The sequence below is a fragment of the Xenopus laevis genome, chromosome 3S, assembly GCF_017654675.1.
Source record: "Xenopus laevis strain J_2021 chromosome 3S, Xenopus_laevis_v10.1, whole genome shotgun sequence".
NCBI classification, from domain to species: Eukaryota; Metazoa; Chordata; class Amphibia; order Anura; family Pipidae; genus Xenopus; species Xenopus laevis.
The window spans coordinates 103,429,190-103,444,888 of record NC_054376.1 but is presented as its reverse complement, the minus strand read 5'-3'; the positions used below and the strand labels follow the sequence as shown (position 1 = coordinate 103,444,888).

At 39.8% G+C, this 15,699-nt stretch overlaps 1 protein-coding gene across 1 annotated transcript; it reads right to left on the bottom strand.

Moving 5' to 3' along the window:
* Positions 1-85: 85 nt before the first annotated feature.
* Positions 86-10,995, bottom strand: atp6v0e1.S (ATPase, H+ transporting, lysosomal 9kDa, V0 subunit e1 S homeolog). The gene is made up of 4 exons (XM_018254206.2): positions 10,795-10,995; positions 7,292-7,339; positions 789-917; positions 86-649 (listed from the first exon to the last, which is right to left on the bottom strand). Exons 1-3 carry the CDS (start codon positions 10,896-10,898, stop codon positions 824-826), a joined length of 246 nt encoding a protein of 81 aa, XP_018109695.1. The 5' UTR covers positions 10,899-10,995; the 3' UTR covers positions 86-649; positions 789-823.
* Between the last annotated feature and the right edge of the window lie 4,704 nt (positions 10,996-15,699).

Here is a 15,699-nt window from a genome sequence, read left to right as displayed (position 1 = left end):
ATAAAAATTCAACATCAACTTCCGTTATTACAATTAGTATTTTCAACATTTGATTTGGCATCATTCTGCAGAAAACAGTGTTCTGTTTAACATTGAATCACTTTTATTCTCATATGAACAAAACATTTTCATCCATGGAATCAAAGGCACGCTGAGAACTGAAATGGCAATAAAGAACAGTCAGAACGGAATGTACTTAACAGACAATTGTGTGCAAGAAGAAAAAAAAAAAAAACAAAAAAAAAAAAACTAGAATCATAATTCAAGATAAATAAATAGGATGTTCTGTTTTCAGAGACCATTTCAGTGCTGGAGAGAAGGAAAAAGTAGATTTTTAGCACAATATGATGTAATTCTCATATATTCTACAAAAACGAAAAAAACCTAGAAGTTCACACAAATAAACCATGAGATAAGGGAACCATTTTTGCAATCTTAAATAATTTAATGAGGTGACTGTCAGAAGCCTAAAGTGACCTCCTCATCATAGAAAATGTAGATATTTAACAGAGCTCAGTACAAAGAGGGACAATACTGCATCTTTATGGAAGGAATGTACAATGCCAGGAGAATTATCCCATTATACAAAGATTAAGGCAAAGTCTGGTATTCAGCGAGCAGATTTAAGACAAATCTTTCGAACACTCCCCTGAAAAACAAAACAACAAAAATAAATCAACCAGAGTCAGAATCCTAAGTGATCCTATTAACTATGAATATTCGCGAATGCATATAAAAACAAAGCACTGCTGTATCTTTTTATTTTGTAGTGTTTTTTGCAAGTTTACCTGGAAGACTCCATGCAGAAGAATGCAGTATTAAGTCAAGGCCAGTGGTTTTTCAGGTAGTAAATAGTGTCAGAAGACAACTGCGGTCCAAACAGGGGATTGAGCTGGGCCAGGATAGCAATTAGCCAACTGCAAGGCAAAGACAAGCCAACAAAAGCATTATACGCATGTATAAATGGGCGGCACAAGAAAGCCTAGATGTCACTGGAATTCCTCTTAACAACTATATTAATAAAAGAATTGTCTTTCAATAGATGACAGAGCACAAGGGTATAGTTTACGTGTGTATTATATTGCTTTTCTTCATATTAAACATTTATACACAAATGGGAACTGGCAATCAGTGTTAGCAGACCCTAGTATTGATACACTGCTAAAGCCATTCCTCACTTATGAGCATTTACCTATTTATCTCCGATAAAGCATGCAGTATGGCACCTCCCACTTATAAATATAAAGGTGAAGAGAATAATATGCTATACATGCTATTAAAAAGGTTAGCCAATATTCCCAAAATACAATTTTCTACACAGGTATGTGATGGACTAACAGGCCTGGACTGGAAATCTGTGGGTTCTGGCAAATGCCAGAGGGGCTGCTGTAAAGTCCCATAGACAGTCACTATTTATTGGGCTTGTGGAGGACTATTTAGGCCTCTGTTTATTTGGAATGCCAGGGCCTATTTTGACTCCCAGTCCGGACCTGCGGACTATACAGAATTCTTGGGACCTGGGGTTTTCCAGATATGGGGGTAATTAGATAATATGGAGCACCATAACTTAAGTCTACTAAAAAGAATTGTATTAAACATTAAATAAACCCAACAGGGTTGTTTTCCCACCAATATTGATTGATGCAGCTTAGTTAGGCTCAAGCACAAGGTACGGTTACATTATTAGACAAATGAAATATAGCTAAATAAATTTAAATTGGCTCAAAATTAACTCTATTGGAGATTGCCTTTCTGTATGGTGGCCTTTGACAAGAGATGCTATACCTGTATATGGCGTTGGCTTTGTGTTTTCCGTTAAGAATTTCTATAGATTTAGGTAGTTATGGAGGGGATAGTGTGAATTCTATGCCTCTGTTTGACTTTGTGAATCAAGTTTTCCAAGCTTCCAAACAGTGGAAATTTCCAGACCTGAACAAAATGTCTGAGCGATGTGTGTACCAGAGTGTGAACTGTCCAGAGCTGCAGTACAATGGCTTTATGTAGTATAAATGACGGCCCTTCAAGGCCTTGACTTGCTCTTTCCTAGATCAGGGTTATAATTCACACCCCTCCAAAGTGGCAAATTAAATTTTTGGTCTGCCCAGAGAACTGTGAATGGTTCTTGTCTGTTAATGCAGGGCAGTACTGAACAAGGCTGGTTTACAAAAAGGTGTGCACATTAGCTCTAGTCCGTGCATATTACAAAGCACGGCTCAGACAGTCCTACGTATCAGTTCTCTTTAAAACCCATTCTGTAGGGATGCACCGAATCCACTATTTTGGATTGGGCCTTACCCCCGAATCCTTCGCGAAAGATTTGGCTGAATACCAAATCCGGTGGGAAGGGGAAAACATTTTTTACATCCTTGTTTTGTGACAAAGTCACGCGACTTCCCTCCCCGTCCCTAATTTGCATATGAAAATTCGGATTTGGTTCGGCCGCACAGAAGGATTCAACCTTATCCGAATCCTGGATTCGGTGCATCCCTACCACTTTGAAAACAATACAAATTCAGCACCACAGTCTATGTGATTCAGCTGGCTTCTGTACTTCTGGAGTAATCTTTGCTGTGAACAAAGCTGGCCCCTACCAGTAACCCTAGCTCCCCAACCTGTGCTATATATATATACTCCCAAATAGGCACAGACCTTTGATCCCTAAAATGGAATATTAAGTGAATATATCATGCATTTCTCTTGCGTGACACGGTCAGCTGTAAAGTGCTGCCGAGACTGTTGGCACAAAACAAATTTGTGTATATAGACAGACATATACATGCATAAACAAGATGTCAGGGGGTGGAAGACTAACAAAAAGAAGAGATTTCCCAGGAGGTTTGCACACAGCACTTTTTTCCACCCTCTTGTTTGTAGCATTGCAGAGTTTCAAAGGCAAAAAAAAAAAAAACAAGATGAAGACTGCAGAACTGCTGGCACGAATAAGGTTATATAATACTGCCACAGAAACCCTGGACTTATAACAGGCCCCTTCAGGGTAACACAACAGTAATGAGCTGCTGGGCTAAGGACTAAATTAAAAAAAAATACTTCATGTATTAGAGGTGAACAAGCAGACAAGGTGTAAAGAGACCAAGGCACAAGCATTTGATCTTTTATCAGCCCATGTAATAAGCAGAATCACTTGGTGCCATAAGAGTTAGTCAGAATTTACAGTTGCCCTTAGGCTGGTTATTTGACAGCACTGGCTACAGAACTAAATTGAGGAAACATCTTCATTTACAAAATAACATGTGGAAGAATATTAATAAGCCGCAGCGGCAGCTCTGGGGTAAGGGATTCGATCAAAATTGTAATTAAACCAAAATGAATGGAAAAACACTGGGATCATCAAGGATGAGGAGGAGCATGCCTTTAATAAGAGGCGGGAAGCTGGATACAAAATGCAGCTTACAGGCAATTCTGTGCATAAAGGAAAAACCCACATTCTCAGGGTACGGGAAAACGTAGGCCTCTGTTTCTCAAGCATTAGCCTGTTAGAATAAGCTAAGAGAGGCAACAAGCAGCACTGGGGAGTTTTGTATGGAAAAAAGGAAAGAATGCTTTCATAATCAGAAACAGAAGAAGCAGAAACAGCATTGCAGAAAAACAAAACAGGATTTTCAAGGTCATTTTAACAGTTCTGTTTAAAAATAAAAACTGTGTAAATAGATAGGCTGTGCAAAATAAATAATGTTTCTAATATAGTTAGTTAGCCAAAAATGTAATGTATAAAGGCTGGAGTGACCGGATGTGTAACATAATAGCCAGAACACTACTTCCTACTTTGCAGCTCTATAACTCTGAGCTAGTCAGCGACTTGAAGGGGGGCCACATGGGACATATCTGTTCAGTGAGTTTGCAATTTATCCTCAGCATTCAGCTCAGATTCAAAAGCAACAGATATGACCCATGTGCCCCCCCCAGTCTCTGATTGGTTACTGATTGGTTACTGCCTGGTAACCAGGGTAACCAGTCAGTGTAAACCATGAAAGCTGAAAAGAAGGAAACAGTGTTCTGGCTATTATGTTACACATCCAGTCACTCCAGCCTTTATACATTACATTTTTGGCTAACTAACTATATTAGAAACATTTTTTATTTTGCACAGCCTATCTATTTACCCAGTTTTTATTTCTACACTGAACAATTCCTTTATAACACAAAGGAATTATGTATAGCAGTATTTCAATGTGCCTTTAAGCCTATGGCCTGCCTGAATAAAAGCAATGAATTGCAGTTATAACTAGAGAGCAGCGTCTGACCTGTGTGGTAACTGTGTGTCAGACCCATTAGTCACCCTGAACACTTCCCCAAACCCAGATTTACACAACCAGAGGATAATACAATAAAGAAAGCAAACTAAAGTATATCTGCAATACCCTAGAAAGAACCTTTTGGACAAAAGAGTTGCAACAGAGCTGCAGATTTGCAAGTCCTCTTAGCGAAAGCTTAGGAAGCTGTCCCACCCCTGCTATGGTTGCACCTAATTCTCACCAAAATTCAATCAAAAACCTCAGAGCTTTAGTCCCCTGCACAAAAACTTCTCCAGCACAGGCATGACAAAGTCAGAAAATACATTTGTATTACGTAGCTCCATCTGGTTATCCAACTGGTATTGTAGTTCTTTTCTGTGTATTTTCTTTACTTATACAAATCAAAAAAGTGTTTGTATATTTCATGTGTGGCCCCAGACAATTTTTCTTTTTCCAATGTGGCCCAGGGAAGCCAAAAGGTTGGACACCCCTGATGTAAAGAATACAAGAGTGGTCATATGATGTTCCTGAGGGCACTTGTTTGGGTTGCACTACAGTACCAGGAGTAGGAAAGTGTTATTTTCCCTTTAAGTCTCAAAACCTTATGGAATAACTGTATTTTCTAAATAAAATGGTTGTATTATCATTAAAAGTCTTCTTGCCATACTTGTTGGGCTCATCACAGAGAACCGAGGTGCTGTTCTATTTACACCATAACTAAGTATGTGTACACCAAATAACCATTAAATAGCCTGTGATAAATAAAGGACAACAGTGTTTACCCATAAACACAAGGCCTTTTGAGAAACAGAATGAGACAGGCATTTCCCGAACATTTCAGTTAGGTTAAAGCAAACGTGAATAGAGCACTGTGTAGAAAGATAATGTTGAAATACTAACTGCTTCGTTGACCTCACCTTCACACTTTGGTTCTATTCCTTATACAAAAAAAATTAGTTAAGGTTAAGTCAATGCCATTTTTAGAACATGTAGTAGGTAATCAGACTTTAAGGGTTCTAGATCCCTTTGCTTTCTAAACTACGTCAGGAACACTTTCATTAGATGCATCCGAAGGCCAAATTATTAACTAGGGTGAATTCAATCGCTCAGTTTTTACGCTGGTCCAGTTCTTTTTGAAATAAAGGCCACAGACATTACTAAAGAAGTGCCATTCCACCATCTTACCCATCCCTTCCAGGGGGGTATCTCAGATTTAGACATTTGCATGTGCAACAGAGTAAAATGTGGTGTTTCTTTTAGAAGGTTCCCTAGGACAGTGTAATTTTTCCCTAAAAATTTGCACCCCTCCAGAACTAAGCCATTTAATTCACTAGTGTTTGTCGAACATTTCAAAACACCCAGTGAATTAGGCTTTGTGTGTCCTTTAAATAATATCTACATCCAAAAAAATTACAATTGATGTAAACTTATTTAGAGTTGTTTCTGAAATATTAGCGGTTTTAGTTTTAAACTGCTAATACTAGTCTTTCATCGGTCAGCTCTTTAAAAAGTTAAGTGTAAACGACTTTGTCTAGGTCATTCTTGTTTCAGTAAACCCTTGTGTTCTGAGATGGAATGTTGCAGAAACCAACTGACAAAGTCAACAAGAAATTGAGTCATGCCTGGGAGACAGGTGACTTGCTACTTGTTTCATAGTCAGAGCCAGCAATGCAGAAAGGGAGAGACACTAGGGATCATTTATAAACCCTGGGCAAATTTGCACCTGGACAAAAATCTATGGCAAGCAATTCAAATCTTTCATTGGTCAACCTGCAGTGGACTGATTAATAATAATGAATTGTAAACTTACTAAGATATTTTAAACTACTAATGGCAAGCTTTTGGCTCAACATCCTAAACTGAACCCAGGAAGTGCATAAGCAGTTAGAGTCGCTGATATGTGGCCTTCAAACAGAGCGGTTGAGATGAAACCCTACTTCAAATTGCCTAAAACTGTTAATATTTTAGAAGTCATTAAAAATATAAAATTGGACCACTTTGAATCAGTTTACTTAATTTTTTTAGGATCTGGTTTAAGGTGGCCATACACGGGCCGATAAAAGCTGCCGACAGACATCGATCGGATGGGACGAAAAATCCCGTCGGAACGCAGCCGCATCTGTTCGTTGATGCGGTCGCGCGATCCGACCCCCGTTTCCCATGCGTTAGGATCCGATCGTTGGGCCCTAGGGCCCACGATCGGATCAGCCCAATATTGCCCACCTCAAGGTGGGCATATCGGGGAGATCCGCTCGTTTGGCGACATCGCCATACGAGCGGATCTCTCTGTGTATGGCCACCTTTAGATCCCCTTTAAGCAAAGCACAGTCTCCTATAATCAATACTTTAAAAAAACAGTATTCACCTATACGCACATTTTTTTCAACATGAAATAAAATATATAAAGTTATGCTAGAAATATATTCATTTACAGGTGAAGGATCTGTGATCTAGAAGGCTGTTATGCAGAAAGTTCAGAATCATAGGATGACCATCTCCCAAAGTGTCCATTTTAATGATGATAATAATTCAAACTTCATAAAACACTACCTTATAGTTTATTCCAACCAAGATTAAATAAATCCTTACTGGAGTCAAGACAATCTAACTGTTTCAATTATTATTATTAATGGTAGACAATTATGGTAGATCCAATTTACAGAAAGACCCCGTATCCAGAAAAACCCAGGTCCTGAGCATTCTGGGTAACAGGTCCCATACCTGTATTTGAACTTTTTTAAAAAAAATAATCCATTATCCAAATGCAGTTTTTTATTATTATAAAGTCCTAACAGATGATTGTGTTTTTTCCCCATTGTGTACATGGCAGTGAACGAATCTGGCTCTGTCTAATTTAGTTTCCAGTATAGGCTGATGTGGCAAGTCACATGCAGGAAGTCTGTCTGAAGTCTAATGGAAATACTTTGTTTTCTCTTGGTGTGTATAGTTAAAAATCCCTGCTTGATAGTCATCTGCCTGTAAATACAAGATGTGTGGAAAAGTCAGGGTAGGCTGACAATAAGCTTGTTTGTACTCACAACAGATAGCAGCATACTGAGCACGTAACCAACATGGTATTGATGACCCTGAAAGGGAAGAGAGAACATTTAGAGACAACTACGGTGGCCAGTCACTACAACACAATGTTTTCTGCTGCTAGCTCATCTTTTTTCCTACACAATACTATACAGTATTATAGTATATTCTTTGGTACATTTATACTTGATGTACAATGCAGTATACAAACATAAAAAAAAAAAAAAAACATATGCTGCATCAATGACTGACTTAAAGAAACAGTAACATCGAAAAATAAAAGCGTTTTAAAGTAATAAAAATATAATGTAGTGTTGCCCTGCACTAGTAAAAATGCTGTTGTTTGTTTCAGAAACTTTATAAAAATTATTTATATAAATAAGCTGCTGTGTAGCAATGGGGGCAGCCATTCAACGGAGGAAAGGCTCAAGTTACACAGCAGATAAGTTCTGTAGAACATAATGTTTCTGTTATCCCCTATTTAGCCTGTGCCATATAGACGTTTTTCAATTTCCACCATTGCTACACAGCAGCTTGTTTATATGAACTATAGTAGTGTTTCTGAAGCAAACACATTGGTTTTACCACTACACGATATTTTCATTACTTTAAAGCACTTTTTTTTGGTGTTACTGTTCCTTTAACATTTTGCACTTTTAACTGTAAAGCGAATCCAGAAACATAACAGAAAGCTCTAAATGGCACAAAAGTAACACCGTAAGATCTGTCTTTCTATCTGGCCTTCCATTGCAGAGACAATGGAAAAAGTATGCCCATCAGTTAAATGACCCTCAAAACACACTTGCACCACCGACAACAAGACAGCTACTTTTGTAGTTATATTTTTTAAACTCTAAGGGGTAAATTCACTAACAATCGTAGTTTCGCCAGGCGAAACTTCGCCATACTTCGCCAGGCGTAGCTTTGCAAATTCACTAAAATCCGAAGTTGCGCACAGGGGTAGCGTAAGGTTGCGAAGTTGCGCTAGCGTTGATTCGCTAAGTAAAGCGAAGTTACGCTAGCGAAGGCTAATTTGCATAGGGCGGCAAATTCAAATTTCAATGGAGGAATACGTATCAGCACTACAAATGCCTAGAAAACCTTCAACTCATCAAATAAAAATTTTAATTTGCCCTACACATGTGCCCACTGTCTAGGTAAGTTGCCATGAGTCAGGAAATGTAGGGGGGAAGGAGGGGAGCCCCAAAAAATTTTTCCATCTTTTTCAGCCTATCACCCATAATGTAGAAAACACGCCAGCGTGTTTTGGGACTTAGAAAAAATTTTGCCTTTTTTTGAAACAATCCCTATCTACTCTATTGCGCTTCGCCAGGTCTGAGGTGGCGAAGGAAGTCTAGCGTAAAAGGTAGCGTTCAGTACACTGCGCGCGTTAGTGAATTTGCGTAGTTACGTCGATAGCGAAACTTCGCCAGGCGTAAGGGTGCGAAGTAACACTAGCGAAACTACGCCAGCGTTCGTTAGTGAATTTGCGCAGTAACGAAAATGACAAACGCTAGCGAACTAACGCTAGCGTTCGGCGCTTAGTGAATTTGCCCCTAAATTCCAGGGGAAAATGATTGCTTTGGATAACAGATTAAAGAATAATGCCACTGAGAGGAACTTGATAGCCATTCCTTTGCCTTCAGGGAATTGTAAACGAGATGGCCATTAGTAAGATCAGTGACTAAAAGCACAACAAGCAGAAGTTATCCGACTGCCTCAGGCACAGTAAAGGTTAAATCTAATTGTAAATGCAGTTACAAGAGAAATATAATATTTTTACTCAGGGGTAGATAATAAAATACACATTTTGAGTTATAAAGAAAACAGGACATTCTGGACATACATACATATAGCATGGAGCAAACTTGCAATCAACTAGTCAGGCTAGTACACAATACTGAAGATATGGGTAACATTCATATTTAATAGGGTAAATAGAGTACTTTTGAATTTTTAGTAGTTTTATACAGCTGTGCTGCACTGCCAGTTAACCCTTTGTTCACCAACATTCTGAGCTGTTGAGCTGAAAGCCTGCATAAAACAGTGTAAAACTGATGATAGCTCAGAAACCATTTAAAACAGAAGAGAATTGCAACGAAAAAACCAGCAAGTTTACGTTCAGTTTCTGTTTCTGTTTGGGTTTAGAATCCCTTGATATCTTTAGAGGGGTTGTTCGCCTTTAAATTAACTTTTAGTATGATGTAGACAATTTGGGATTGGTTTTCATTTTTTTATTATTTGTGGTTTTTGAGTTATTTAGATTTTACAGGGATGCACCGAATCCAGGATTCGGTTCGGGATTCTGCCTTTTTCAGCAGGATTTCGATCGGCCGAATCCTTCTGCCCGGCCGAACGGAATCCTAATTTGCATATGCAAATTAGGGGCGGGGAAGGAAATCACGTGACTTTGTCATAAAACAAGGAAGTAAAATTTTTTCCCCTTCCTACCCCTAATTTGCATATGCAAATTAGGACTCAATTCGGTATTCGGCCAAATATTATGCAAAGGATTCAGGTGTTCGGCCAAATCCAAAATAGTGGATTTGGTGCATCCCTAGCTTTTTTTCAGCAGCTCTCCAGTTTGCAATCTGGTTGCTATGGCCCAAATTGTTAGGGATGCACCAAATTCAGGATTTGGCTTTTTTTCAGCAGGATTCGGATTTTCTGCTGAATCCTTCTGCCCGGCCGAACTGAATTCAAATTTGCATATGCAAATTAGGGCAGGGAGGGAAATCGCTTGACTTTTTGTCACAAAACATGAAAGTAAAAAATGTTTTTGGATTCGGTATTGGCCGAATCTCTTGCGAAAGATTCAGGGGTTTGGCCAAATCCAAAATAGTGGATTTGGCGCATCCCTTAAAATTATCGTAGAAACCATGCATTAATATGAATAAGAGACTGGAATATGAACAGGAGAGGGCCTGAATAGAAAGATGAGTAATAAAAAGTAGCAATAAAAGTGACTTTGTAGGCTTACAGAGCATTTGTTTTTAGATGGGGTCAGTGACCCCCATTTGAAAGCTGGAAAAAAAAAAAGTGAGAAGTAAAGGGCAATTAACTCAAACACTATAAAATATAAATAATAAAGACCAATTGTAAAGTGGCTAGGAACTAAACATTCTAAAAAAAAATACTCAAATTCAACTTAAAGGTGAAGCACCCCTTTAAATCAATGGTGTTCGTTGCAATCTCCCAGCCCATCCTTGCGCGGCTGCACTGCAGTAAAGCTGAAGTATTAGCATTTAAGGAAGTACAGGATCCTCGGCGTATCAACTGCAGCCCACTAGGACGAGGGAGAGAGGAAGGAGTGGGGAGAGCTCCGCCATCGACTCCTCTTCTATTATCGGTGCAGCCCACTAGCCCTGCTTAAAACAAGTGTCACTTGTAATCCCTGTCGTATTGGAACTACGAATGTAAGCGTAGGAGGGCTACAAATGTAAAGAGGGAATATAACAAGCTAAAGTTATAGATGTAGTCTTAGTTACCCTTAAGCAACACTCACCCTCTGTTTGGTCCCTTCGGAATAAACCACGGCACCACAGCGCCGATCAAACCCCAGAATACAGTCATGACGATGATAGGCACAGTCAGACCCCAGTACGCCATGATTGCTCAGCCAGGCAGCACTACTACTAACGTCAACTCAACTCGATCCCAACTAAAGTTCTGCCAGCAAATCACGTGACAGTTCAGCCATCAGGTGACGGCTGACTAAACCTCGCCCACTTCCGTGACGTGAAGAAGCCAACAGCTCATCACGTGACGTGCAAAAGTTTCCAATTCTTTTGTTTCTGATCTGTGCTCTTCCTAGAATTGAGAGCAGCTGCCTGAGGGTAGACTTGGAAATACTCTATGATGATTATTATTATTATAGCAGCCTAAAATGAGAAGCTAATATCACTTCAGTGCTTTTTAGCTCAGTCAATACTAATTACAATTTAATATAGTGAGAGTCCCCTAAATTAGAGAAGCAGCTGCTGCTGACAGGCTGAGGCTGATGTGGGCGTGGAGAGAAGGAGGGAGGGAGGAGCAAAAGCGTTTAACCCTGCAACTCCAGACTGAGCAAGAGTCAGGTATTGTAACATTGGCACTGGAAGCCTCTCTTTCCAGCCTGTATTTGTGTAATTATTTTAGCACCAGCCTAGTGTTGCTGCCATTCTATCCTAGTATGTCTGTTGTACTTATTACTTGGCAGATCTTTCTAGTGATCATGTTGCTTTGCTTATTCTATCAGTTAAAAAAAAAAAGTTAAATTTTTCTAATAGAACCATACCCATACATGATGTAGAGAGGGAGACAATTTGTAATTGGGTTTTTATTTTTTGTGGTTTTTTGACTTATTTAGCTTTTTATTCAGCAGCTCTCCCGTTTGCCATTTCTGTAATCTGGTTGCCAGGGTCTAAATTCCCCTAGCAACCATGCACTGATTTAAATAAGAGACTGGAATATGAATAAGGGAGGACCTGAATAGAAAGATGATGTTTTTAGCGCTGGTGTCTGTGTGGACTTTTTAATGTGGTGTGGGGGCGGGATCTGGTGTGGGCGGGGCCAGGGCCCCCAGAAATTTTGCTATACGGGGCCCGGTGATTTCTGATGGCGGCCCTGGATGTAGGGCCAAGAAAAATAACCCGTCAAGGGACATTATGTAATGTCAAAAATGGTACCTTTCCTTGTCTATCATGCAGACACTGCAACGGTTGTGTAAAAGGGGATATAGTATACCTAGGGTTGCCACCCGGCCGGTATTTTACCGGCCTAGCCGGTAAAACACCTGCCGGGGCCGGTATTACAAATTTACCGGCAATGTAGCTGCCGGTAATTTGTAATACCATTTACAAAATCCCCTGCCCGCCGATGAAAACTTAAATTTTTATTGGCTTCGGGTGGTGGCCCCGCCCCTTTTGTGACGCTACTCCACATGACCCGCCCCTTTTGTGACGCTACTCCACATGGCTCCGCCCTTTTGTGGCGCCCCTCATCGGCTCCAGCCCTTTATGTGTCACGCCCCGCCCCTTTCTTTTCCGCCCCCACCATGGCCGGTAAAATTTTTTTTTTAAAAGGTCGCAACCCTAAGTATACCATCCCCCAAAAGGTACTGCTATAAAGATGGTGCCTATAGTAACAGTGGAATAATAGTTATCTGGGCGTTTTAATTTGGAATGGGTACCAGACAGGGGTACCCTCTTTCCCCTTTATTATTTGCTTTAGCAATAGTACATTTGGCCAAGGAAATAAAGATGGCTAAGGGTTTTGCTGGTTTTTGTATTCAGTCGTTGCAGGAAAGAATTTTTTTTTATGCAGACAATATTTTCTGGGAGACACGGATCATTCATTTGAAGAGGCCATGCAAATAGTAAATAATATTTATACTAACATAATATATGTTTTTAGTGCTGGTGTCTGTGTGGACTTTTTAATGTGGTGTGGGGGCGGGATCTGGTGTGGGCGGGGCCAGGGCCCCCAGAAATTTTGCTATACGGGGCCCGGTGATTTCTAAAGGCGGCCCTGGATGTAGGGCCAAGAAAAATAACCCGTCAAGGGACATTATGTAATGTCAAAAATGGTACCTTTCCTTGTCTATCATGCAGACACTGCAACGGTTGTGTAAAAGGGGATATAGTATACCTAGGGTTGCCACCCGGCCGGTATTTTACCGGCCTAGCCGGTAAAACACCTGCCGGGGCCGGTATTACAAATTTACCGGCAATGTAGCTGCCGGTAATTTGTAATACCATTTACAAAATCCCCTGCCCGCCGATGAAAACTTAAATTTTTATTGGCTTCGGGTGGTGGCCCCGCCCCTTTTGTGACGCTACTCCACATGACCCGCCCCTTTTGTGACGCTACTCCACATGGCTCCGCCCTTTTGTGGCGCCCCTCATCGGCTCCAGCCCTTTATGTGTCACGCCCCGCCCCTTTCTTTTCCGCCCCCACCATGGCCGGTAAAATTTTTTTTTTAAAAGGTCGCAACCCTAAGTATACCATCCCCCAAAAGGTACTGCTATAAAGATGGTGCCTATAGTAACAGTGGAATAATAGTTATCTGGGCGTTTTAATTTGGAATGGGTACCAGACAGGGGTACCCTCTTTCCCCTTTATTATTTGCTTTAGCAATAGTACATTTGGCCAAGGAAATAAAGATGGCTAAGGGTTTTGCTGGTTTTTGTATTCAGTCGTTGCAGGAAAGAATTTTTTTTTATGCAGACAATATTTTCTGGGAGACACGGATCATTCATTTGAAGAGGCCATGCAAATAGTAAATAATATTGGCTTCTTTCAGGTCTGAAAATTAATTGGGGGAATCTATAATAATGGCAATTGACCCTGTGGAGGATCCTTATGGCAATACTGTAGCACCTCTGCAGTGGGTGGACCAGTTTACTTACTTAGTGATAGTTCCTGCAAAGCCACATCAGTTTGTGGAGGATAATTTTAACCCTCTTAGGTTGGAAGAAGCCTCCCTTATTGATTTGTGGCCATGTGAATTTGTATAAAATTATTTATCTACAAAAGTTTTCATATTTTGATAAATGCACCACAAAAGGTCACATTCGGCTGGTTCAATAGATCCAGAAAGCAACCAGTTTTATTTGGGCTGGATCTCAGCAGAGGCTTTCATATAAAACTTTGGTGGCCGGAGTTAATGAAGGTGGCCTGGGTCTCCCAGATAGGAGACTATAATGCTTCACAACTTTCCTATGTGCACTCCTGGTTTCATGCTGAGGCTAGAGACCCCAGGTCTTTAGGTACTAAGTAAAGGTGGCCATAGACTTTACAATTACTATCTTTCCAGGAAAGATAATTTGATTCAATACACACATATAGAGCTGAATAGTCATATAAACAGGTAGTAACAATAGAATTCTACCTGTATCTGACAATTCAACACAAACAATGGCTGATGCTCAGGTGCCAAATTTTCTGGCCAGCCCGATTGACGAGTCTTTTGCCGATATTGGTTGGCTCGTCTCGCACCATACACGTACAGAATATTGTAAGAAAATTTGTTTCTTACAATATTATCGGTGCATCTATGGCCACTTTGGATGTTCGATTCCAGAAATACACTAAACAATTCCTTATAAGAAACTGCCACGAGTACAGTCTTTGCCTTAATAGTAGAGACTACACTACTTAATGTGTTAATGTATCTAAACTTTTTAGCCCTTTTCTCTTAATTCGCCAGTACGGGGAAGGTTGCATTTTAGACACTTTATAAATCTGGACTCTGCATGTTGGCTTGCCAGGGGAGTGGTGACAGTTCAAGATCTGATAGATTGGAGATTAAGTTTACCAACTGTGAATCAAACCCCCCTGCAAAGATTTTGGTATGCTCCGAGCATGCGATTTGTGATGGATATACCCTCCCATGTGCAACATTTTAAAAGAATACTGTCTTAATTGCACACAAAGGTAAGGTGCTTGGGAGGCTACTACAAGATCTGTGTATAAGGGATGGATTTCAGAGACAAGTTGCTACATTTTAAATGTATTCATCAGTATTATTCACCTTATGTTTTAGCCAAGATGTATAAATCAAGGGAGGATATATGTCCCAGGTGCAATGCTAATAGTGCTGATCATTTTTCATTTAGTCTGGGGATGTAATCCAGAGCAAGTATATTGGAAGGAGGTTATTCAATATATATTGGAGGTAAAATAAGTTCCTGTAAGGTTGGCCCCTGAGGTTTGTCTAATGGGAATAGTTGATAAGGAGACTCCATGCCAAAATATGTTTTAAGCTAATTTTGATTTTAAATCTACTTTTGAAATGAGAGCGCAATTAAAATTTTTGGAGAATTGAGCTATTGGTTGAATAATGAGGGCTCTATAATAATAGGGTATCATTTTCTGAATATGAATCTTTTTTGTCTCCCCCCCACACCTTCCTACGATTTGTTTACTTGCTCTCAATGATGCATGGTAGGATATTTCCTTTGAAATGCTTTCCGTACAAAATCATTAGTAGGAATTTGTTTTCATTTTATGTGTATGTATTTTTTGTAATTCCTATTTTTTGTATTTGATCTCTGTTATTAAATTGATTTGTTGTTTTTTATTAATGAACCCTTGCACAGCAGCAATGAAAACACTATACACTACAGCAGTGACTTTCAGACTTTAGTCCGATTTGAGGTCCAAAATTTGGTCAGGTCCCTTAGCTCTTAAGATGACAAATATAGGCTACTTGTAGATTTGACAGATAGGTACCCTTTCTGACTGGTTAACCAAGTGTATAGAGTCCATGCATATCATGTATAAATTGGTGGAACATCCCAGTGAATGCTTGAGTTTGTTGAAGGCAGTGTTAAATGGCTTTACTGGTTTAGCTTTGACAGGGTAACCAATTTCACTGACTACACAAACCCTGGTTAAACATGCATTCCATAAATAAACACACATCATA